Source organism: Salmo salar, chromosome ssa02 (assembly GCF_905237065.1).
Source record: "Salmo salar chromosome ssa02, Ssal_v3.1, whole genome shotgun sequence".
In the NCBI taxonomy this organism is placed as follows: Eukaryota; Metazoa; Chordata; class Actinopteri; order Salmoniformes; family Salmonidae; genus Salmo; species Salmo salar.
In genome coordinates, this window is record NC_059443.1 from 63,994,192 (window position 1) to 64,019,891 (window position 25,700).

General features: G+C 46.1%; 2 protein-coding genes across 6 annotated transcripts in view; both read right to left on the minus strand.

Annotated features, from left to right (window-relative positions):
• Position 1: 1 nt before the first annotated feature.
• LOC106589669 (uncharacterized) lies at positions 2–6,083 on the minus strand. 2 transcript variants are annotated; one of them, XM_014179926.2, is made up of 6 exons: positions 4,912–6,083; positions 4,422–4,651; positions 4,162–4,302; positions 2,049–2,190; positions 1,293–1,531; positions 2–625 (listed from the first exon to the last, which is right to left on the minus strand). In XM_014179926.2, the coding sequence occupies exons 3-6, from the start codon at positions 4,197–4,199 to the stop codon at positions 430–432; spliced, it is 615 nt and encodes a 204-aa protein (XP_014035401.1). In that variant the 5' UTR covers positions 4,200–4,302; positions 4,422–4,651; positions 4,912–6,083; the 3' UTR covers positions 2–429. The 2 variants fall into 2 exon arrangements, with proteins under 2 accessions (XP_014035401.1, XP_014035397.1); XM_014179922.2 differs by lacking the exons at positions 4,162–4,302; positions 4,422–4,651; positions 4,912–6,083 and having other exon boundaries at positions 2,049–2,802.
• Positions 6,084–6,196: 113 nt separating this feature from the next.
• Positions 6,197–25,700, minus strand: part of LOC106589665 (paralemmin-3-like) — a 32,172-nt gene continuing 12,668 nt past the window's right edge. For 2 of the 4 annotated variants that reach the window (XM_045707712.1, XM_045707705.1), the window contains exons 2-8: positions 20,337–20,388; positions 19,810–19,890; positions 15,940–16,055; positions 12,687–12,759; positions 11,031–11,061; positions 10,670–10,726; positions 6,197–9,911 (exon numbers count right to left, since the gene is read on the minus strand). In XM_045707712.1, coding sequence (XP_045563668.1) covers positions 8,470–9,911; positions 10,670–10,726; positions 11,031–11,061; positions 12,687–12,759; positions 15,940–16,055; positions 19,810–19,890; positions 20,337–20,381 — 1,845 coding nt within the window. In that variant the 5' untranslated portion in view covers positions 20,382–20,388 and the 3' untranslated portion in view covers positions 6,197–8,469. The remainder of the gene's footprint in view (positions 9,912–10,669; positions 10,727–11,030; positions 11,062–12,686; positions 12,760–15,939; positions 16,056–19,809; positions 19,891–20,336; positions 20,389–25,700) is intronic. The other 2 variants (XM_045707720.1, XM_045707717.1) reach the window with 2 other exon arrangements.

Genomic DNA, 25,700 nt, shown 5'->3' on the forward strand with positions numbered 1-25,700 from the left:
GTTCACTGTTCCATACAGTTTAATCTGAGAATTAACAGTATGAGCACTTTAATGCATGGACAAATGAGGTTATGCCAAATTATACAACAGTAATCCAATTATAAAAGACTTTTCCTTCCCATTGTGAAGAGTTTGGAGCGGTCCTAATGACGTCCCGACATTCCTGCTGGATCCCACCGTCTCTGTGAATTAGCTTAAGCTCTTGGACATTAAATCTCTCTGTGAACGTAATTAAATCTGTTAAAGAAGCCAAGAAGACAGAATAATATGACAAACCGTGCATCTTTTTTTTCAAAATTCTACAGGTCATCGACAAACCGTAAACACAGAATGGTTGGATTCCAAAACAGATGACAGAAAACGCGTCTCTACATCTGTCTCACGGCCCCCACTCTCTGATCCCACTGATCGAGCTTCTTCTTCTTCTCCTCAGTCTTTCCAGATGTGCTGATAGAAACCACAGAGGACATTCCCCGGCTCCATCACCACTGGCGGAGGCAGCCCCAAACACTCCACCTGTTTCCTGAACTCCTCCATCTCCTCTTCCTCCACCTCTCTCCCGCCCTCCACCTTCCTCAGCAGGTACAGGTCCGTGGACTCCCTCCTCCTGGACATCACCTCCCACCTAAAAAAATAATTAGACTTTACTGTTGTACTTTTCTTTCTCGTACTCACACCAGCACTTGTTTTTCTACCTGTCACTGGTTTAGCTGATAGAGCAGGCGTATTCAACTCTTACCCAATGACATCCAGAGCCTGCTGGTTCTTCTGTTCTACCTGATCATTCATTGCACCCACCTGGTGTCCCAAGTCTAAATCAGTCCCTGATTAGAGGTCCAGAGTTGAGTTTGAGGGTGATAAAGGCTATCCACTGGGCACCCACTGGTTGAATCAATGTTGTTTCCATGTCATTTCAATGAAATGACTTCTGTGCCCAGTGGGTGTTTTGAAGAACGGTTCACTTGTAATGATTGTAATGCAGTATGTGGTTGTTTTTAACTACCTGACCTTAGTTGAATAGCCTACACCGGTGTTTCTCAAGTCCGCTCCTAATCTACCCCCAAACATACACATTCTTGTTGTAGCCCTGGGCAACCACGCCTGATTCAACTTATCAAGGCCTTGATGATTAGTTGACTAGTAGAATCAGGTGTGTTTGTGTGGACCTACAACAGAAATGGGGGTACACCTGGACCAGAGTTGAAAAACACTGGAATACCCCTAACAGTAAGTTGTTCTGGATAAGAGTGTCTGCTAAATGGCTCGAATGTACAATTCTATAAATGACCCACTTCATCACCAGACAGTCTGGGCAGGAGGTCTCCAGGAAGACCCCAGTGAGGTTGAATCGGCCCCCCACGTCGAACCGGAAGGTGCTGTTGTCGTTGAGGAGTGAGATATTGTAGGTTAGATACTCGCATCGGCTGCCGAAGCGGTTAGTCTGGGTGTAGTGGACGGTTGTGGTGGTGTTGGAGTTCTGGGTGGTGTTGGGGGTAGAGGGTGAAAACTCCATGGTGATGCCGTCTCTGGTCTGTGAGAGAGATAAGATGTGATTATTATTCGTTTTCATACAGAAACCCCTATAGAAACAATCATTACAACATACAAAATTGTCACAGAACAATTACCGGTACAAAGGCAGGTGAAATGTAGCCTAGTTGACAAGTGTGCTAAAAAGCAATTTAAAGGGGGCAATCTGCAGTTGTTACATCCATTTTTGGACTTAAACATTTATGATATGCACCCATTGATTCTTGAAGAATATAACTTATAAATGCCTCATGAGCTTAGATCAACTGTCAAACCCCATACAGAACCCCAAATATAAGCTTGTTTTAATCCAATGTTTTGCAAACATTGTAAATGCCTCAAAACATGCGTAAAACTACAATTGTGATATCTTGGATGGTCAGTCCTTGCATCCATAGCTCTGTCTATGAATTTGAGAGTGGTTACATTTCTCCAGGCCTATCCTTTGTTTTAACTCGTGACTAGGGTCCGCATAGGGCTCTAGGGAATAGGGTGCCACATAGTGGATAGGGTGCTACCTTGAGAGCCTCCAGGGATGCAGGGTGGCTCAGGCTGCCTGCGACGAGGGCCCATTTCCTCAAGAGCTGCTGGTCTAGTCGTGGTGGATCCATGGGCTTAAGGAGGTCCTCACAGGCTAGAGCTGCAGCAGGAGCCGATTGGCTAAAAGACAGGAAGCACAGGAGAGTCGTGGCACATAGTGCGAACATGGCATCAGTGTCTAGGTCTCACTATATCTATGCACCAGTATATATATTTATTGTGGGTCTATCTATAGCTATAGTATCTACAATATGTATCACTATATCTATCTTATATATTTCTATGTATCTACAGCATCTATGTGTCATTGATGTGTCTGTGTGTATGGAACACTGGTGCTGGGATAGAGAAGTCCAGTCTTATAGCTCTGCTATGGTACAATGTTCTTCAATGTCAGAAAGTTCCACAGTTGCAGAGTACCAGTAAACTGGCACTTTTCCAAGGCAATTCCAAGGTTGCGAAATAAAAACTACACTTTTTGTTAATCTATGTTCTGTGCTTATCTGGTGAAAAGTTGCGTGCTTTTATCTGAGACATTATTGCATAATGTCAAACATGAAACAATACAGAAGTCTCATTTACATTTACGTCTAGTGTTCTCCTAATTCTTCTGGGATTTCCCTAGTTTTTCTGCAGATATACAGTGTATCAATTGTGTTATTGACAGTACGTTTGTTTATCCCATGTGTAACTCTGTTTTGCTTTATCTTGGCCAGGTCGCAGTTGTAAATGAGAACTTGTTCTCAACTAACCTACCTAGTTAAATAAAGGTGAAAAAAATAATAATTATGCCTTTGTTGACAAGAAAAGTTTGGCTTGTAAAACCCTATAGTTTAGGGTTGGTTGATTTTCCAGATTGACTGACCTTCATGTCTTAAAGTAATGATGGACTGTCGTTTCTCTTTGCTTATTTGAGCTGTTCTTGCCATAATATGGACTTGGTATTTTACCAAATAGGGCTATCTTCTATTTACCACCCCTACCTTGACACAACACAACTGATTGGCTCAAACATATTAAGAAGAAAATACATTTCACAAATGAACAAGGCACACCTGTTAATTGAAATGCATTCCAGGTGACTACTTCATGAAGCTGGTTTAGAGAATTCCAAGAGTGTGCAAAGCTGTCATCAAGGCTAAGGGTGGCTATTTTTAAAGAATCTAAAATATATTTTGATTTGTTTAACAATTTTTGGTTAGTACATGATTCCATATATGTTATTTCATAGTTTTGATCTCTTCACTATTAATCTACAATGTAGAAACCAGTAAAAATAAAGAAAAACCCTTGAATGAGTAGGTGTGTCCAAACTGTTGACTGGTACTGTACTTCAAAATATACAAATATTTTTTAAAACCTAAATATTCTTAAAACGTGACAACATTCTATAGAAAATATTTTGGGGGATATTATTTAGGTTTATAGCAACACAGCAGATGAATCTGATGAGTTGGCTAAAAGTGATGCCCGACAGCGTTCTCTACTACGTGGTTTCCCAACCCTCTCCTCGCCCCCCAGACGTTTCACATTTTTGTTTTAACCCTAAACTGGCACACCTGATTCAAATAGTCAACACCCAAAACGAGTTACTGTAAAACTGCAGGCGCTAATTCCTTAACACTGAGAAAGTGTAATGGCATCAGCTCTTAACAAAGTCTTAATTTAGCTCTGAATAGTGTGGACCCTATAGACTCTGGAAAAGTGTTAAAATGAACACTCAGAGTTGATTCAATGCTGGAGAATTTGCTGTGAACATTCCTGCTGGATTCCACTGCCTCTGTGAATTAACTGAAGCTTTTGTACTTTAATTAACTCAATGAATGTCATTAAATCTGTTAAAGAAGCCAAGAAGACAGAATGATTTGATAAATCATTCAGTACAGGACAATCATACAGTACATTGACAAACAGTACATACAGAACTGCTATATTACAAAACAGAAAAAGTGTCTCTACATCTCTCTTTCACTGCCCCCACTCTCTCAGAATCTATACTTTTATCACATTGATGGATCGTCTTCTTCTACCGGTCTTAAGAGGGTAGGGAATCAGGTACGATAGGAATCAGAGAGGGATTTCCCAACCTACATCAGCACTGGCGGCGCGAAGCCCCAGGCACTCCACATTTCCTGAACTCCTCCATCTCCTCTTCCTCCACCTCTCTCCCGTCCCGCCCTCCACCTTCCTCAGCAGATGCAGGTCCGTGGACTCCCTTATTACGGAGCTCACCTTGTTTTGAAAAGGAGATGAGATACCATTACGTTAGCATGAATAACATCTTTAATAAGACCAAACAGGTTTATGTCACACAGAGCATTATGGGTTCTGTAGTTAATCATGCTACCCACCTCATCACCAAGCAGTCTGGGCAGGTCTCCAGGGAGACCCCAGTGATGTTCCAAAAGCCCCTCATGTCTAACTGGAAGGTGCTGTTGCCGTTGACGATGGAGATGCTGTCGGGTATATACAGTACTTGCACCAGCCGCCATGCCGGTCAGCCTGACTGTAGTGGATGGTTGTGGTGGTGTTGGTGTTCTGGTTTTGGTAGCAGATGTAAACTCCATGGTGACTGTTTTCTCTGTGAGAGAAGAGATGTGGTTATTATTAGTTTTCATACAGCAGCCACAAAAACAATAGAAACAATCACAATATAAACAAACAATCAAAAAGCAATTACAATGAATAATGGGGAATGACAAGTCAAATGTTGCCTAGTAGACATGCAATTTAATCCAAAATAGCTCCCTATTCCCTATATAAAGCTTTCATTTATACCACGGTCAAAAGCAGTGCTTTACATACAGGGAAGAGGGTGCCATGTAGGGAATAGGGTGCTACCTGGAGAGCGAACATGGTTGAGTAATACCAGGGGTGGCTCACACCGTCTGCGACGAAATCCCATCTTCCCAAGAGCTGCTGGTCTCGTCGTGGTGGATCCATGGGCTTAAGGAGGTCCTCACAGGTTAGAGCTGCAGCAGGAGCTGATTGGCCCAAAGACAGGAAGCAGAGGAGAGCTGTGGCATATAGAGCGAACATGGCTTCAGTATCTAGGTTTCACCATATCTAGCTACTGTGGGTCTATCTACAGTATATCTATCATATCTACAATATGTATCACTATATTTATCTTATATATCTATATCAACAGTATGTCTATACTTCATTGATGTGTCTGTGTGTATAGAACACTGGTGCGGGGGTAGAGGGGTCCAGTCATAGCTCTGCTGTCCTGCTATGGTAAAATGTTCTTCAAATGTCAGAAAGTTGCACAGTTGTAGAGTGCCAGGAAAATGACCCTTTTCTATTTTTTTTTTAAACGCTCATCTCATGTACAGTTGTGTGCTCTTTCGAACCAGTGATCTTTTGGTTACTCCCCCAATGCTCTCAACCACTAGGCTACCTGCTGCCCCATTTTTATATTCTCCCAATTAATACTACATTCCTTAGTAAGAGTTTTTTCTACAGACAAACAGTATATCAATAGCTTTGGTATAGTATACTGAAGTAATAAGGCACGAGAGGGGTGTGGTATTTGGTATAGTATACTGAAGTAATAAGGCATGAGAGGGGTGTGGTATTTGGCCAATATACCACTGCTAAAGTCTGTTCTTATGCACGAATCAACGCGGAGCGCCTGGATACAGGCCTTAGCCATGTTATATTGGCCATATGCCACAAACCCCGAAGGTGTCTTATTGCTATTATAAACTGGTTAACAAGGGAAAAAAAAAATGTTTTGTCGTACCCGTTGTATACGGTCTGATATACCACAGCTATCAGACAATCAGCATCCAGGGCACGAACCACCCATTTTATAAAATACAATTGACCTTTGCTATGTTCAGAGCACTGGTGTGGCAAAAGCCTGTGTGTGAAAAAGTTAGTGCCTGCGTCCCAAATGGCACCCTAATGCCCAAGAGCCTTGGTCAAAGGCAGTGCCCAAGGGCCCTGGTCAAGGGTAGTGCACTATGAAGGGAATGGGGTGCCATTTGGGACACGCGTTGTGTGTTTTGACTCTTCACGTCAAAGGTTACTCAATAATCTGTGTGTTTTATCTTAGAATGGAGCAACATGGTCGTTTTTCACTGTCCAGTGTTGACAAACGGTTAGACAGGACATCAAATAATATTTCACAAATGTCAGTTTAATCATTAAACCATTGCTTGAAAAAAACACATTCTATACATAAACTCCCGCTTGATTTCATGGTGGCTATATACATGCCAGAGCGCTGTGTGTATTCTATGGAAAATACACTGATAAAATAAAATGCATAGAATTTAGATATAAAAACATACTTTCCCTTTAACAATTGATAATGGACCAAAATAAGATTCAAGATGGTAAGGTTGCAAAATGCTGGCCACTTTCTGAAAAATGTGAGGTTTTCCAGAAATCCTGGTTGGAAGATTCCCTGAATCTGGAAGGAATAGGCAGGAGATCCAAAATCCTCCAACTAGGAAAACCTGGGAATTTTGATTTCTGGAAAACCCGGGAATTTTCTGAAAGTTAATGGAACGTTACAAACCTTGATAACACTCAAGCAGGCAAGAAGGGTAACACATACAACAAATAGAAAGACAATGGAATAAAGATCTCAAATTGTATGTAGACTATCAAGTTGAGACATAAGTGCACCCAAAAAGGCCCACTATTCCCTTTACATACACGGTGTACAAAACATGAGGAACACCTTTCTAATATTGAATTACACCCCCTTTCTGCCCTCAGAACAGCCCCAGTTCCTTCCAGGCATGGACTACAAGGTGTTGAAAGCATTCCACAGGGATGCTGGCCCATGTTGACTCCAATGCTTCCCACAGTGGTGTCAAGTTGGTTGGATGTCCTTTGAGTGGTGGTCCTTTCTTAATCCACACAGAATGCTGTTGCGTGTGAAAAACAGCAGCGTTGCAGTTCTTCGACACTGAAACCGGTACGCCTGGCACCTGCCACCAAACCCTGTTCAAAGGCATTTCAATATTTTGTCTTGCCCATTCACCCTCAATGGCACACGTACCCCATCCATGTCTCAAGGATAAAAAAGTGGATTTAACAAGTGACATCAATAAGGGATCATAGCGTCACCTGGTCAGTCGGTCATGGAAAGAGCAGGTGTTCCTAATGTTTTGTACACTCAGTGACCTACCTTCGACCAGAGAACATAGACCCAGACCCAGGTCAACAGTAGATCACTTTGTAAGGACTAGGGTTTCATTTGACACATCCCTACTGTACTGGTCATGATTCAATCATCAGGCCTTTCTGTCTCATCCCTACTGTACAGGTCATGATTCAATCATCAGGTCTTTGTCTCATCCCTACTGTACAGGTCATGATTCAATCATCAGGCCTTTCTGTCTCATCCCTACTGTACTGGTCATGATTCAATCATCAGGTCTTTCTGTCTCATCCCTACTGTACTGGTCATGATTCAATCATCAGCCCTTTCTGTCTCATCCCTACTGTACTGGTCATGATTCAATCATCAGGCCTTTCTGTCTCATCCCTACTGTACTGGTCATGATTCAATCATCAGGCCTTTCTGTCACATCCCTACTGTACTGGTCATGATTCAATCATCAGCCCTTTCTGTCTCATCCCTACTGTACTGGTCATGATCCAATCATCAGGCCTTTCTGTCTCATCCCTACTGTACTGGTCATGATTCAATCATCAGGCCTTTCTGTCTCATCCCTACTGTACTGGTCATGATCCAATCATCAGCCCTTTGTCTCATCCCTACTGTACTGGTCATGATTCAATCATCAGGCCTTTCTGTCTCATCCCTACTGTACTGGTCATGATCCAATCATCAGCCCTTTCTGTCTCATCCCTACTGTACTGGTCATGATTCAATCATCAGGCCTTTCTGTCTCATCCCTACTGTACTGGTCATGATTCAATCATCAGCCCCCCCCCGACAGAATTCCTATCACAACCTGGATATGTAGTCCAGTTCAGTTGAAAGCAGGTTCTGTGTGAATAGTAGGGTGGATACACAGATACAGCATAATGGATTAAGACTGGTCTTTCATTCTCAGTACCAGCCAACAGTAACACAGCCAAGGCTGACAGGGTTGTGTTCATTAGAATCAAAAGGAAAACAACTGACTCAAACAGGGAGGGCCTACCTGGACCTGGTCCAACAAGAAAAACACTGGGTTTTATTTTTCATTTCAAAGCACTTCGCCCTACTGAACAAAACCCAGGTTCCTCTGGATGGGTAACTATACTCTTAGGGAAGGAGATCCACAAGGCACTTCAGTAATAACACACCATCTTACCACCCCCCATCATTCACAGTGTTAGAGGCAGAGTCAAGTCCCTCTTGTAGTATTACACAGAGAAAGCATTGGAGAATCTGGTAGGGAGATAGAGCGCGAGCGAAATGATTGATCACATGACGGAGCAGCACTGGCAGGTCTTGCGTTTGGGAGCCACACCGACCCCTCCCTCCGCCTCTCCCCTGGTAGCGGTCAGTGTCTCTGGGGCGGCTGGAGCCTGCTCCCCCAGGGTCTGGGCCTTGGATGGGAACAGCAGGGGCTCCTGCTCAGGCTCTGCCTCAGTCCAGGGCTCCACTAGGGACACCTCCAGGAACTGGCCCCCAGGGAGGATGGCTGATTCTGGGGCCACCGAGGCCTCCTCTTCCCCCTTGACTTCCATTTCAGTCTTCACTTCCACATCGCCCTCTGCCGGCTCGCCTGCAGCCTCTCCCTCTGCGTCGGGCCTGGGTGTGAGTAAGGTCTCAGAGTAGACGGGAACGGCAGCCACCACGCCATCATCTGGGGCCTGCAGATCAGACACAGGAGCTTCCTCTACTGGCTGTGCCTCTTCCTCTCCACCACCGTTTGCCACACCCTCCATCTGTCCTTCTCCTAAATCTCTGGTCACTGTGTACATCTGTCCTTCTCCTAAATCTCTGGTCACTGTGTCCATCTGTCCTTCTCCTAAATCTCCTGTTACTGTGTCCATCTGTCCTTCTCCTAAATCTCCTGTTACTGTGTCCATCTGTCCTTCTCCTAAATCTCTGGTCACTGTGTCCATCTGTCCTTCTCCTAAACCTCCGGTTACTGTGTCCATCTGTCCTTCTCCTAAACCTCTGCTTACTGTGTACATCTGTCCTTCTCCTAAACCTCCGGTTACTGTGTCCATCTGTCCTTCTCCTAAACCTCCGGTTACTGTGTCCATCTGTCCTTCTCCTAAACCTCCGGTTACTGTGTCCATCTGTCCTTCTCCTAAACCTCTGGTCACTGTGTCCATCTGTCCTTCTCCTAAACCTCCGGTTACTGTGTCCATCTGTCCTTCTCCTAAACCTCTGGTTACTGTGTACATCTGTCCTTCTCCTAAACCTCCGGTTACTGTGTCCATCTGTCCTTCTCCTAAACCTCTGGTTACTGTGTCTGCCTCAGTCTCTTTTGCTACTTCTGAGGACTCTTCAGGAGTTGTCTCTGGTTTCGCCTCCTCAATTCCTCCTTCCTCAGGAGATTCTGAGCTCTTATTGAACGCGGCCGAGTCTACTTCCTGTTCCTGCCCCGGAGAGGAAAGGTCATTTGCCAGCTCGTCTCCCTCGTCATTGATAATCACTCGCTCCGCTCTCATCATGATCACTCCTCCTTCCTCGATTACCGGAGCCTCGCCTGGCTCCGCCTCCGTGAACCCCAGGAACATCATGGTAACGGCACCATCTTCGGGGACGACCGTCACTGGACCGGTGGTGCCGTTGGGCAGTCCGCCCTCCTCTGATGCATCGTGGGTAGCAGCTTGCCCCTCCCCCTCTCCTCTCCCATTGGTGAGGATCTCAGCTCTTTCCAATAGTGCTGCCTCAACTGTTCCTAGAACTGTGACAAGAACGACAGATCATAGTTAGGAAATGTTTCAATCATCTTCCCAGTCTTCTATCAGCAAGACCCTTGGCAAGGATGCACATTAGTCTTACCAAGCTCTGGAAAGTCCAGCTAGAATAGTCAGCAAAAGAAGCAGGAGAGTGGAACATTTGGAGAAACTTGGAGAAAGTTATGGAGAGCGAAGGAGAAAGACAAGAAAAGAGGCCGGCCAATGGGGCGAGTGATATAGAAATCCAAAAGAAGTGAAGGGAGAGCAGCTTCCAGAATCGACGCTGTTCTGTTCTGGACTCATGACAGAAGGTCAAATTGATAGGAGTGACATTTCAGCACCAAGCCAGAGGCATGTTGCCAGTCCCTGTGACCCTGAATCCAACCAACCAGAACATTTCCACTGACTTGGCTTGTGTTGTGTGCTCTTTGCCCCATAGAAATAGAATTACTAGACCCATCATGGTGCAGTGGTCTGATGGGATTTTTCACATTCTATAAATTATATTTCTATGCTTTTCCCTGATAACTTCACTTAACACATATTTTTCATCAGCATCAATTTATATGTATTCCATCTCATTCAAATGCATAGATACTGCATGCATGTATGAACTTCCACTGACGTATGAATACAACGTATTGCCTTTGTAATACAAATACCATCAAAGGCCAGTACAGTCTGTAGTGTCTTCTGGGACTAGAACCCATTTCAGTTGATTCAGAGTGAAGGAGAGATGATGGTAACATTGTTAACCCCTTACCGGATTCGGACTCTACTTCTTCCTGTCCATTCTCCAAGATATCTGCTTGGACTGCTTCTGTGGGAATAGATGGAAATAAGACTTTAAAAAAAAAAAAGCTGTGTTTATTAAGCCCAACATTCAACTGTCCCCATTCTGTTTAAACCTACTGGGTTATTTACGACGTCTTTTCACCACACATCACATTCATTATCAACTCAAACAGAAACAAAGACCTACTATTTTATCTTTCAACAATTCAACTGATTGGATCCAGTAATATCAAGCTGGTGGAACGACGACAGCCACCAGCGGTTGCTAACAGTAACAGGTGGTGACAGCGAGAGAGTCGATCATTCATTCAGAGACAGGTGACACCTACCTGCTGTAGCCTCCACCACCGCCGCTGCATTCTATTGGAGGAGACAGACAGGGGCGGGGTTAGACACTCAAACCACATACCATTCTTTTAATAGTTTCAGTCTCAAGTTGTAACCGTGACCCTAGATGAGGGACGCCATTATAAAAAGGGCAGACGAGCAATGTCATTCATGCATTTTCAACCCACAAGAGGGAGCTAATTAGACGTTAGGGCCCACCATCCACTATACAATACTAAATATGCCTCCTTTAAAAAAAAGGTAGACTCGGTGAAATGCCGTTGCCACAAGCAGCACCGCAGATATTGAGATGAGTGAGATGCAAAGACTTCCCTCTCACACAGTATCTGCGCGTGTGTACGGTGTTCGCTTAGTTACAGCCTGGTAGCCAGGGCACCGAAACAGCAGAGAAGTTGAGCCTCGCGCTTCAACGCTGTTAGTCGTTACGGAAAATGGCCCGATATGCCGTTTACGTTCTGCTTCTACGTCAGATCACTCGGTCGACCTTTAAAGAGGGTGGGAGCACCCCCCCTTTATAACAAGAGCCCAGTGTTGAGGGTAGTCTCTCTGCCACGCCACAGAAAGCCCCACTATCATACAGTGTTGAGGGTAGTCTCTCTGCCACGCCACAGAAAGCCCCACTATCATACAAGTCAACCTTCACCGGTCTGCTCCTTGGCTACGAGACTAAATAACACGCTGGGTTTGTGATTCCCGTCTCTACAACCTCGAAAAATCAAGGTCAGGAGAAGAAATACAAACAAAAAGAACAAAAGACGAGGAGAATTCTTTGTTCTAAAATAAAAAGGTCATTCTGAGGTAAACAGTCACGGTTGCCTTGAGGTGGAGCGATTACACACGTTTAAGTGGTACATTGTTCATGCAAGGAGGGCTTGGTCTTTCGAAAGCTCCTGCTTCTGAACAAGAGGTGCTACATCAAAGCTGCATTAACGTATTATTATGGAAAAGTGTATTATTTCTCTGAAAGGAGCCTCGTCGGTCAGGAATGGTGGGAAGATCGTGCGTAATGATTGGGGCTACTTGTTCAGCATGTATTCTACTGGCCCATTCAATTGGTCTGTGTGCTTGTGTATCAGTGAGTGTTTGTGTGTGTGTTACTCACAGCATGGCCATCCTAATTCTCTCTCTCTGTGTGCGTTACTCACAGCATGGCCATCCTAATTATCTCTCTCTGTGTGTGTTACTCACAGCATGGCCATCCTAATTATCTCTCTCTGTGTGTGTTACTCACAGCATGGCCATCCTAATTATCTCTCTCTGTGTGTGTTACTCACAGCATGGCCATCCTAATTCTCTCTCTCTCTGTGTGTGTTACTCACAGCATGGCCATCCTAATTCTCTCTCTCTCTGTGTGTGTTACTCACAGCATGGCCATCCTAATTCTCTCTCTCTCTGTGTGCGTTACTCACAGCATGGCCATCCTAATTCTCTCTCTCTCTGTGTCGGTGTAGGTGTACACATTTTAGTGCCAGAAGTCCTGACAAGAATAGTAAACCAAGTGAGGACATTTTGCCAGTCCTCACTTGTAAAAAGTATGTTTTAGACTTAGAATTACAGTTTAGAGGAAAAATGTGAATCAATTGTTGGTCCCCAAAAGGTCTTCACAAGTACAGTAGGACATAGTGTGCGTCACTCACAGCTCGGCCATCTTCCATCGGCTGCTCCAGTTTCTCCTCCTCCTCCGCTAAACGTTGACTCTCTGTCTGCAACCTGACACACACACACACACACACACACACACACACACACACACACACACACACACACACACACACACACACAGTTTCTTAGCGTTCGGTTCCAATCTCAGCCAGAACAAACCGTTCACTTTTAACCTCGCACTGATAAAAGGTAGTGCTATCAGACACTTACAATACATGAACATACACTACGAGGTGTAGAGACTATAACCACTACGAGGTGTAGAGACTATAACCACTACGAGGTGCAGAGACTATAACCACTACGAGGTGTAGAGACTATAACCACTACGAGGTGCAGAGACTATAACCACTACGAGGTGCAGAGACTATAACCACTACGAGGTGCAGAGACTATAACCACTACGAGGTGTAGAGCCTATAACCACTACGGAGGTGTAGAGCCTATAACCACTACGGAGGTGTAGAGCCTATAACCACTACGAGGTGTAGAGCCTATAACCACATGGAGGTGTAGAGCCTATAACCACATGGAGGTGCAGAGCCTATAACCACTACGAGGTGCAGAGACTATAACCACTACGAGGTGTAGAGACTATAACCACTACGAGGTGCAGAGACTATAACCACTACGAGGTGCAGAGACTATAACCACTACGAGGTGCAGAGACTATAACCACTACGAGGTGCAGAGACTATAACCACTACGAGGTGCAGAGACTATAACCACTACGAGGTGCAGAGACTATAACCACTACGAGGTGCAGAGACTATAACCACATGGAGGTGCAGAGACTATAACCACATGGAGGTGTAGAGCCTATAACCACATGGAGGTGTAGAGCCTATAACCACTACGAGGTGTAGAGCCTATAACCACATGGAGGTGTAGAGCCTATAACCACATGGAGGTGTAGAGCCTATAACCACTACGAGGTGCAGAGACTATAACCACTACGAGGTGTAGAGACTATAACCACTACGAGGTGCAGAGACTATAACCACTACGAGGTGCAGAGACTATAACCACTACGAGGTGCAGAGACTATAACCACTACGAGGTGCAGAGACTATAACCACTACGAGGTGCAGAGACTATAACCACTACGAGGTGCAGAGACTATAACCACTACGAGGTGCAGAGACTATAACCACTACGAGGTGCAGAGACTATAACCACTACGAGGTGCAGAGACTATAACCACTACGAGGTGCAGAGACTATAACCACTACGAGGTGTAGAGACTATAACCACTACGAGGTGTAGAGACTATAACCACTACGAGGTTCAGAGACTATAACCACTACGAGGTGTAGAGACTATAACCACTACGAGGTGTAGAGACTATAACCACTACGAGGTGCAGAGACTATAACCACTACGAGGTGCAGAGACTATAACCACTACGAGGTGTAGAGACTATAACCACTACGAGGTGTAGAGACTATAACCACTACGAGGTGTAGAGACTATAACCACTACGAGGTGTAGAGACTATAACCATTACGAGGTGTAGAGACTATAACCACTACGAGGTGTAGAGACTATAACCCCTACGAGGTGTAGAGACTATAACAACTACGAGGTGCAGAGACTATAACCACTATGAGGTGTAGAGCCTATAACCACTAAGGTCAGAGGTGAGTGTATAATCTGAATCTAGGGTCTAACAAACAGCCACAACACTTGACAGACAACATGGAGAGTATAGAACATCTTAGAGAATTAGAGTCTTCTTACAGCTATTGTGTAGACTATGAGGTGAGGCTGGCCTCCTACAAACACACTGCATGTACAGCACAACACAGATAGGAGTTGAGAGCATAGAAAGCCCTAGAAAGAAAGTGTGGTGAGTATGGTATCTATGGTGTGAACCAAGCATCGAGAGTATCTAGTAAGTATCTAGCCCTATACAGGTAATGTGGTGAGTACACAGTTAGCCCTATACGGGTAACGTGGTGAGTACACAGTTAGCCCTATACAGGTAACGTGGTGAGTAAACAGGTAGCCCTATACAGGTAACGTGGTGAGTACACAGGTAGCCCTATACAGGTAACGTGGTGAGTACACAGGTAGCCCTATACAGGTAACGTGGTGAGTACACAGGTAGCCCTATACAGGTAACATGGTGAGTACACAGTTAGCCCTATACAGGTAACATGGTGAGTACACAGGTAGCCCTATACAGGTAACGTGGTGAGTACACAGTTAGCCCTATACAGGTAACATGGTGAGTACACAGGTAGCCCTATACAGGTAACATGGTGAGTACACAGGTAGCCCTATACAGGTAACGTGGTGAGTACACAGGTAGCCCTTTACAGGTAACGTGGTGAGTACACAGGTAGCCCTATACAGGTAATGTGGTGAGTACACAGGTAGCCCTATACAGGCAACGTGGTGAGTACACAGGTAGCCCTATGCAGGTAACGTGGTGAGTACACAGGTAGCCCTATGCAGGTAACGTGGTGAGTACACAGGTAGCCCTATACAGGTAACGTGGTGAGTACACAGTTAGCCCTATACAGGTAACGTGGTGAGTACACAGTTAGCCCTATACAGGTAACGTGGTGAGTACACGTGGTGAGTACACAGGTAGCCCTATACAGGTAATGTGGTGAGTACACAGGTAGCCCTATACAGGTAATGTGGTGAGTACACAGGTAGCCCTATACAGGTAATGTGGTGAGTACACAGGTAGCCCTATACAGGTAACGTGGTGAGTACACAGTTAGCCCTATACAGGTAACGTGGTGAGTACACAGGTAGCCCTATACAGGTAACATGGTTAGTACACAGGTAGCCCTATGCAGGTAACATGGTGAGTACACAGGTAGCCCTATACAGGTAACATGGTGAGTACACAGGTAGCCCTATACAGGTAACGTGGTGAGTTCACAGGTAGCCCTATACAGGTAATGTGGTGAGTTCACAGGTAGCCCTATACAGGTAATGTGGTGAGTACACAGGTAGCCCTATACAGGTAATGTGGTGAGTACACAGGTAGCCCTATACAGGTAACATGGTGAGTACACAGGTAGCCCTATACAGGTAACATGGTGAGTACACAGGTAGCCCTATACAGGTAACATGGTGAGTACACAGGTAGCCCTATACAGGTAACATGGTGAGTACACAGGTAGCCCTATACAGGTAACATGGTGAGTACACAGGTAGCCCTATACAGGTAACATGGTGAGTATGGGGTGTATAATAGGAGATTCCTACTTGTCTATGTGTTGCTCCATCTCCTGGGCCTGGGAGCCCCACAGCGGGGAACGAGGCTCTGAGGATGTGGGAGAAGAGGGGCCGTCCATCAGCCACTGGTCTCTAAGAGACTTCCTCTGGATGGAGAGAGAGAGCGAGAGAGAGCGAGAGAGGACACCGGGAGAGAGGGAGGGAGGACACATGGAGAGAGGGAGGGCACATGGAGAGAGGGAGAGAGGGAGGGCACATGGAGAGAGGGAGGGAGGCAGGACACCGGGAGAGAGAGAGGGAGGCAGGACACAGGGAGAGAGGGAGGCAGGACACAGGGAGAGAGGGAGGCAGGACACAGGGAGAGAGGGAGGCAGGACACAGGGAGAGAGGGAGGGAGGACACAGGGAGAGAGGGAGGGAGGACACAGGGAGAGAGGGAGGGAGGACACAGGGAGAGAGGGAGGGAGGACACAGGGAGAGAGGGAGGGAGGACACAGGGAGAGAGGGAGGGAGGACACAGGGAGAGAGGGAGGGAGGACACAGGGAGAGAGGGAGGGAGGACACAGGGAGAGAGGGAGGGAGGACACAGGGAGAGAGGGAGGGAGGACACAGGGAGAGAGGGAGGGAGGACACAGGGAGAGCAAGAGAAGCATGTCAGTCAGCGTTGTCAACGTCAAAGACATCATCCAAATCATACACTCCTACTCAGACACAACATGAGCTAAATACAACATGGCAAAGTCTTTAAATCTGACAGGTTTGTCTTCATTCTCACACACTATTGTTATGGTGTCAGCCGGTGGCTGTGACCTTTAAACCTACCCATCCAATCAGCTTAGGTCACATCTCTCTATTAGACCTCATTCCCCACTCCACTTCTCCCCAACGCAATAAATCGCTCAACAGGTGCCCATCCCTTTAATACTTCAATAAAGCCATCAACAGGTGCCCATCCCTTTAACTCATATCCCATACATTCGGACAAGAACACACTCCTTTCTGCCCCAAGTGTGCACTTGCTCACTTTACCATATAGATTTAAAAGATTTCTAGCCCATGCTTACACCAATCCAATGCTTTTAAATGCATGAGGGGGAGTGAATGAGTGCACACTTTTGCGAGCAAGGTAACGAATTGGGACACAGGGTCTCTCCTATCCTACCACTCCCTTCCCCTCCCCCTGTTGGCCTCCCCTCCCCCTCTCCTCTGGCCCCCTCTCACCACCTCAGCTGAAGGTGAAATGTATAGCAGAGCACTGACAGGAAGTCTGCAGAGAGCACTTCCTTCCTGTTTCTGTAGCAGCACAGGTCCTCTCAGAGTGCCAAAATGTGTGTTTGCACAACACCTTCCTCTAACCCAACAGGACTAAAATGAAGTTCAATTAAAGGGATTGTTCTCTCGTTCTAAGAAAGACCTAATCAAGAGGACCAGAAGTTTGATTGGTGGGTAAAACCCAGAAATTCAGACAAGTAAAAAGATGTGATGGGTCCGCACTCAAAAAGATGTTGCATAAACCTTACTACATTTAATTATAAAAGAATATGTATTTTCACCGCATCCGGGATAGAGTACACGGACGTTTCAGCTTTACCGTGTGTAGGTACTGAAGAAGGCTGCAAAGCCAAAACATCTGGGCACGCTATCCCTGATGCAGGGAAAATAATAATATATATTTTTGAAATACAGTAAGCTTTATCAGACATCTTTTTGAGTGCGGACACCATCACAACTTTTTGCATAATTAAGAAATACCCATTGTCCTCCGAGAGTGGCTGAATACAAAACAGTACACCTCCTTCCCCCACAGGACTAACATGAGTTCATGTTACATGATGAGAACAATTAGAAGGCTATAGTACCTCTGTTGAACTGCGAGGCAGCAACTTTACAGGCTACTTGTACACTCCCTTCAGAGTATGCTGCTTCAACGAGTGTGTTCCCTTAATAGAAGACCTCTTTAAAACAGTCAAATTAAATGCATTTCACTGAGCATTGTGTGGCTTCTTATTATTGATGTTAGGCAACTTTAATAGCCCTTTTAAAGCTGGGAGGGGGGGTGATAGCAGGCTGTAATGAACCGCTGAGGAAGTCTAGAGACCACGGCTGGTGACAGCCATTGAGAGGTCAACACTACCTTTACCTCTGAGGAGTACAGATCAGAGTTTGCTCCTTCAGTAGTCAGTACTGTACAGTTGTAGACAGAGGCGTTCTTGTAGGTTAGAAGTTAGCCAACCAAAAACGATGGTTTATGCAAGTTCGTTACAATTTAGCCTCATAAGGGTGGTTGGGGGAATCATTCTTGGAGGCGGCTCCAGGTAGCAGACTAAGGCAGACCAGTCACCTGAAACCAGTTTCTCATTGGGTGTACACAAGCACACAGCAAGGATTTGAGGAATGCGCCCTAGGGCAGTGGGAACGCCAATCTGGAAGTGGTGTGAAAACAATAGAGCCGTCCAGTGCAGAGAGCAGAGCACGTAAACACACACACACCATTCTAGTGAAGGAAGGCCAAACCTCCAAACTCTGGCAGGCAGTTTCAGGAAGGGTGTGTGTGTGTGTGTGTGTGTGTGTCTTCTCAAGTAGACTAGGAGTTGCGTGTTGCTTGGGATGGAATTTGGAACTGAAGTAAGCCCCTTGCTAACAAGCTGGAATGAGTCCGTACAGGATTTTGGCGGAACAACATTATGGCTACATTCTACATTTGTGGGGAAAGAAGAATGAGTGTGGGGGTTCTGTCCAGTATCCACCACCATATTCACAGCGAGAGAATGAGTGTGGGGGTTCTGTCCAGTATCCACCACCATATTCACAGCGAGAGAATGAGTGTGGGGGTTCTGTCCAGTATCCACCACCATATTCACAGAGAGAGAATGAGTGTGGGGGTTCTGTCCAGTATCCACCACCATATTCACAGAGAGAGAATGAGTGTGGGGGTTCTGTCCAGTATCCACCACCATATTCACAGCGAGAGAATGAGTGTGGGGGTTCTGTCCAGTATCCACCACCATATTCACAGAGAGAGAATGAGTGTGGGGGTTCTGTCCAGTATCCACCACCATATTCACAGCAGAGAATGAGTGTGGGGGTTCTGTCCAGTATCCACCACCATATTCACAGCGAGAGAATGAGTGTGGGGGTTCTGTCCAGTATCCACCACCATATTCACAGAGAGAGAATGAGTGTGGGGGTTCTGTCCAGTATCCACCACCATATTCACAGCGAGAGAATGAGTGTGGGGGTTCTGTCCAGTATCCACCACCATATTCACAGCGAGAGAATGAGTGTGGGGGTTCTGTCCAGTATCCACCACCATATTCACAGTGAGAGAATGAGTGTGGGGGTTCTGTCCAGTATCCACCACCATATTCACAGAGAGAGAATGAGTGTGGGGGTTCTGTCCAGTATCCACCACCATATTCACAGAGAGAGAATGAGTGTGGGGGTTCTGTCCAGTATCCACCACCATATTCATAGAGAGAGAGAGTGTGTCTGAGTGTATGTGGTCACTTTTCTGGCCATTTGACGTTACACTTCAGAATAAATAGTCCTGCACAGCGCGAGGGGCGACGGGCCGGGGACAGCGCGGGGGGCGACGGGCCGGGGACAGCGCGGGGGCGACGGGCCGGGGACAGCGCGGGGGCGACGGGCCGGGGACAGCGCTGGGGGCGACGGGCCGGGGACAGCGCGGGCGACGGGCCGGGGACAGCGCGGGGGCGACGGGCCGGGGACAGAGCGGGGGCGACGGGCCGGGGACAGAGCGAGGGGCGACGGGCCGGGGACAGAGCGAGGGGCGACGGGCCGGGGACAGAGCGAGGGGCGACGGGCCGGGGACAGTGAGAGGGGTGACGGGCCGGGGACAGTGAGAGGGTGATGGTCAGACCAGAGAGAGAGTGAGTGTCACCTTGAGCTGCTGTAGCCTCAGCCTCTCCTCCTCCATCTCCCTCTTGGCCCTCTCCTGTTCCTCCTGCAGACGACGCTTCTCCTGAGAGAGGGAGAGAGAGAGAGAGAGAGAGAGAGAGAGAGAGAGAGAGAGCAAGAGAGGGGAGAGAGAGAGAGAGAGGAGGGAGGGGCGAGGGGGGGCGCGAGACAGTGAGAGGTGGAGTGATAAACAAAGAGGAAAAAAATAGAAACAGAGGGAGAACAAAGAGAAAACAGAAAGAAGAGATGGAGAGGTGAAAGAAAAGAGTAGAACACCTGGTCAAACCTGTCACATAGGAACCCTTACCATAGAGAGGTGGCCACCCTATAATAGTCACTGTGTCTCCATGGAAATACTGTGGCGTTGTTTTACTGGGCTGAGGGAGGCGGTACGACACACTGCACTATGGGTAAATTATTCAGTAGCTACGGACAGACAGCGCAAGGAGCAGTGCTTAGTTTCCATGGGCCTGTATGTGTTGTTGTGTGTGTGTCAGGTGCTTGACTCACAGTGATCGCCTGCAGTCTCTGTTTGTACTTCTCTGCCTCGTCCATCTTCAATCTGTGTGACAAGACAAGAGGTTAAAGGTTATAGGTCACAGATATCATTCACCTTAGGAAGTAGTTAAAGTGCTGCTCTAGGAACAGTTTTGCCTTTTCGAGCACAATTAATACGGTTATATGGGCAGGTGGGGACCTGATCCTAGATCAGCACTCTGACCCTGAGATACCTGGAAGCCTTAGTTGTTTTTCTGGGAATTCATCTGGAAGTTTCTATCTAGCTTGTGTTGTTTCACATTACGTATCCCTTGTGACATGGCCTCGGGCATCACAAGGCAAATGACTGTAACTACATGTTTGGATCCTCACAGCTGACACACAGCGGGACAATATGACTAGCCTGACTTGGTACGTATGAACACAGCCTGGAGGATGTGATGTACCCGCCAACCTTTATTATAGAGCCTTTGTTTTCAACTATGTAGAAACAGATCCTATATGCCATTTAGCAGACGCTTTTATCCAAAGCGACTTGGTCACCCCTGCCTACATTTTACATTTGGGTAGTTCCAGGAACTGAACCCACGATCCTGGCGTTGCAACCACCATGCTCTACCAACTGATCTATAGAGGACCAGGAGATATATTTCTACTGTGTAGAAACAACAGTGATATTTCCTACTTCCCAAGGGAATATTGGAGACTGGACCCAACGCACACAAAATGACCCAACGCACACAAAATGACCCAACGCACACAAAATGACCAGTCCACTAGAAAAACCTGACCATCACTAGTTAATTCCTGCGATCTGGTGTAAAAAGCAACCAATCACCACCTACCCTTCATCCTTCTACACACAGTTCCTATCCTCTGCTCCAAGCCTTAGAAAACACCCTGATACCTCCCTCAAACCCCAACCTCCCTGGTGTTTGGAGGCATTGGGGCTATGACAGCTTATAACCAGCTTATGAGCCTCCGTAGGGACTACGTCAGGTCTCATGTTGAGCCAGGAATAGCAGTGAGGAGATAAACAAACTGTCTTTGATGAGGAGCATTGTTGAGCTCCCTACAGACGGAGTCTGAGAATTAAATACAATATGATGATGCACAGCAGAGAGGGAGAGAAAGTTGGAAAAAAACTTGCACACAATGACTCAGTATTAGTCCAAGACCATAATCCATTGTCTAAACAGTATTCACTGAGTTGTGGAGATCTCCTACATGCTTCTACGCCACATGAAGGTCAGTGTGTAACAGACACTCCTCCCAGACCAGGTCCCTACGCACTACACCGTTAACTCAGTTACACTTACAAATCAAATCGGAAGTGTAGACTAACAGTGAAATGCTTACATACAGGTCCTTACCAACAATGCAGAGAGAAATAATAACACAATGAGTAACGATAACGTACACACACACACACACACACACAAGGTACCATTAACTGTTACTATGGCAACACTCTCAGACCCCCCCAAAAGACATTAACTACTACATATGTTCCAATCCCCCCCAACAAATTCCCTAGAGAGTTCCCTCAGCTCATCAACCAACTAGTTGAGATTGACAGAGAAAAGAGGCGCAGGCAGGATGGTTAGTCTAGAGGAGGAACTGGTTCAGGGTGTGTGTGTGTGTGTGTGTGTGTGTGTGTGTGTGTGTGTGTCCGCTACAGTAGGTGAGAAACCCGTCTTACGGACCCACCACACTAGCTAGCGGTGGCTAACGTTTTTTTGGTTGGCATGGTTTCAGTGCAAACACTCCCAGAGCCTTGGTGTGAAACACACACGGTGTGTAAAAGGATGTATATTTGCCCTGTGGGGAGGCCACATGGTTTCTGCTAGCGTAGAGTTAGCGCTCGCTGCGGGAACAGGTGGTTGTATAGCGGGGCAGTAGCGTATCTTAATCATGACGGGCCCAGGAGCCCATATCACCACCCATATTTCCCTTAAAATGTAAATTATTTTGTTGTTAAGGCTGGGTGTTAATATTACTAAACATTGTAACAGCAGAGCAGAACCTAATCTAAGGGCACATTTGAAGCAGTTACCAGAGAAGCCGCAATGTAGCCAATACATTCAGCACCATGGACGGCGGTCAGAAATTAACCCGTATAAATCGATCAGCACCACGGAAAGCACAAAGCGGTCAAAAAACACCCTATTTTATCTGCAAATAATAGGCAATAGCCTATATTATAAAACATAAATATATAGATCAATCTCTCGACAGAAACACCGAAACACAGCTAATGACGCAGTACTCGCTGAAGTTATGCACCGCGGCAAAACTGCCATGTCGGTATTTCAAACGATCTGCCTCCCGCAGAGGCCTATAGCAAAAACACCAGCAAATCAATCAAGTGGAGCATTCAAACAGATTGCTTAAATGGCAGCATGCCTTTTAACAGTATATGATACGTATATGCTTACTATTATTCTTATAGCCTATTTAAACGTATAGGCTATGATGACAATGAAATGGCTCAGCGGCCACGCACCAGAACATGGTTTCCAACGACAGATCGTGCATAGTCGTAGATTGACCAGCAATGTAAATTAATCTCAATAAATCTTGATTTAAATAGGCTGTCTGGGTAGCCTGTTCTGTAAAAATATAAGCTTACTCGATCATCTGATTGGCATTCAACGGGCCTTGCGCTCTGCGAAGTCGTGCTCACATTGTACATAGACTTATTTTTCTACTGTATTATATTGACTGTATATTTGTTTTACTCCATGTGTAACTCTGTGTTGTTGTATGTTGTCGAACTGCTTTGCTTTATCTTGGCCAGGTCGCAATTGTAAATGAGAACTTGTTCTCAACTTGCCTACCTGGTTAAATAAAGGTGAAATAAAAATAAATAAAAAAAATCAGAGAAGAAAGGGGCACTCCGATCTCCTAACAGCCAGCAAGGCTCACAATACGCGCAATCTATCTTGGCTGAATAACATAGCCATGTACGTGGTCATTTGATTCCAGCCTTGGTTGTAGTGGTGTAATACGACTCGTTAAAACACCGCCTTTCGTCATCTCTTGGGAATGGGCCAGTAGGCTTACACGAGCCTAATGCAATAACGTGCCGTTTAACTTTTGCATCCACATTTGTTGCATAATGCCCCGTCAGCTGGATAGGTAAAAAGACCGTCTGTCCCACTTCCACCTGTTTCCTCAGCCGCCACGATTCTAGCCTCGCCCTGCTCCTCTTCCTCCCCGCCCGGGGATAGCTTGTTCCGGCCTGGCTTGTGCTCAGGGTCGTATCCGCCGATACCTGACAACCTGCATCCTCCTCTGTCAAAGTTGCTTCTTCTGGCACGATGGAACAGCTTGGCCTTGGCTCACTTGACCCGCTAAAAGCTGCTGCTGGCGATGAGAAACCTACATCCGCTACATTGCTTGTTCTAGCAATGGCTGCACTTGAACTGCATTTAAAAAATTAAACTAATTTTTATACGTCCTTTGCTTTCTCATTTTCGGCCTTCCTATTTTGGGCTCCACTTTTTAAATCGGTAATTTTTTATTCTCGACTTTCTCTCTTTATACATTTTTACGGCTGTTGTCTCTTGATAGTTAGAAACAACAACGCTTTGGAGAGGATTTGCACAATGTATCCCGGAATCCATTTAATTATCTTAACATGGTATTGAAACTATTGAATAATATGATTTATTTAGCAAGTTAATTGGATTTATTGTCATCAAAACACTAAAATATCACGCTGACTTATGTAGTGGCAAAAAAAAAAATTGTTGGTGAAACCATCAGCGGGATCATTTATCATATAGCCTACATTAAAGAAATATATTTTCTTCAAATCGTAGACGTGATGGACCCGCGTCATCAAACTAGTACTTTGGCATGGTGGGGCGGTATTCAAATTACATAGGGGGCCCGCAGCTCCGGGCCCAGGCACGTCGCGGGCCCTGGTGCGACCGCACCGACTGAAGCTACGCCACTGAGCATGGGGTTATATGGTTTATATGGAGCATTCTTCCAGTAAGGTGTCGCCATCATATCGGTCTCTCACAGACACACGGTTACTCAGCGGTAATAGAAGGTTATGGACGTGTCATGCACAAGTACACATTGAGGTGGAAGTGTTGGGGGTTGTGTCAAACAAGCATGCAGCCATGAGCACACAGACAGTAGCACAGTAGCGAAGGTTTAGTCCAAGCCCAGACCCAGTAACATAAGGGTATAGGTCAGTGAGGGGTTTCTAGTCAAGTCTCAGATCAAATGATGAGGGTCAGGTTGGGAAAAGGCTAAAATCAGTCCATACGGTGACATCACCGTGGCGATCAAACAGAGTTCAGCCACGCACACTGACGCCGTCGGCGACCGATGCAGCACGACACACTTCAAAGCAATGACTGTTTCTGCTCCATTTCCTCCCGACATTTGGAGTTACAGAGGGACAGAGACCGGGCTGACCCTGTGAGGTCCAGACAGGAAACACACACACACCCTTTGTCCATAGAGGTAGAGGTAGTACTTGTTAGTGGAGCATGTCAACACTACCTCAGTTAACATTACTGCGCTAAGTAAATGTACAAGTACGGCTTCATTTACATGTATGATGTTTTTAGGGTGCAGACAACAGTTGAACAGTAGTGGCTAAAGCATAAACAGACTGGTATCCTATCCAAGCTATTCCACTAGTACGTCAGGGTTCTAATCTGTACTAGTAAGCTACTACTAAGGCGTCATGCCATGGGATAAGACAATGGTACACACTACACTGGAGGTTGTACTGGAGCAATACACATTGCACTGAAGGTTGGGTCACTTGGGAGTGAAGATGAGATCGTAAAAGGGCTCACTTGTTGCCATGGAGACAGAGTTAATCCAATCTAGAGTGTGAATAAGTATATTTTAAGTCTGAGCAGCCAGAGGCAGTATTTTACGTTCGGAGAAGACTTCAACAAATCAGAATTATCTGGGCTCTACGCCCCCTAGCCTCTGGGAGGAAGTGCAACTGTGCTTGACTAGCCTTGACTGGCCACCTCCTGTCGACAGAAAGGAAGTCCGGTCTGATGTGTGAATCTCAGAGAGATGTGTTGTGGGGATAAGCTGGTGTGTGTGTCTGTGGGGTGGGGGGACAGGCTTCAGCATTCGCCACCCAACACAACAAGATAGCCTTTCAAAAGTCGCCGAATAGCACCATGGGCCCAACAAATAAAAATAAAGAATCAAATCCTCTGTCTGACATCAATAATATCATATTCAGGGAATATCCGTGTCAGACACATTGCTACAGTCCAAGGTCATTGGAAACTGGCATCTCTCTCTCTCTCTGTTTGGGAAGAGGGAAAGAGCACACACCAGTAAGTGTCCTCCAGACGATCGGCGACGAGCCATCCAATCACAAAG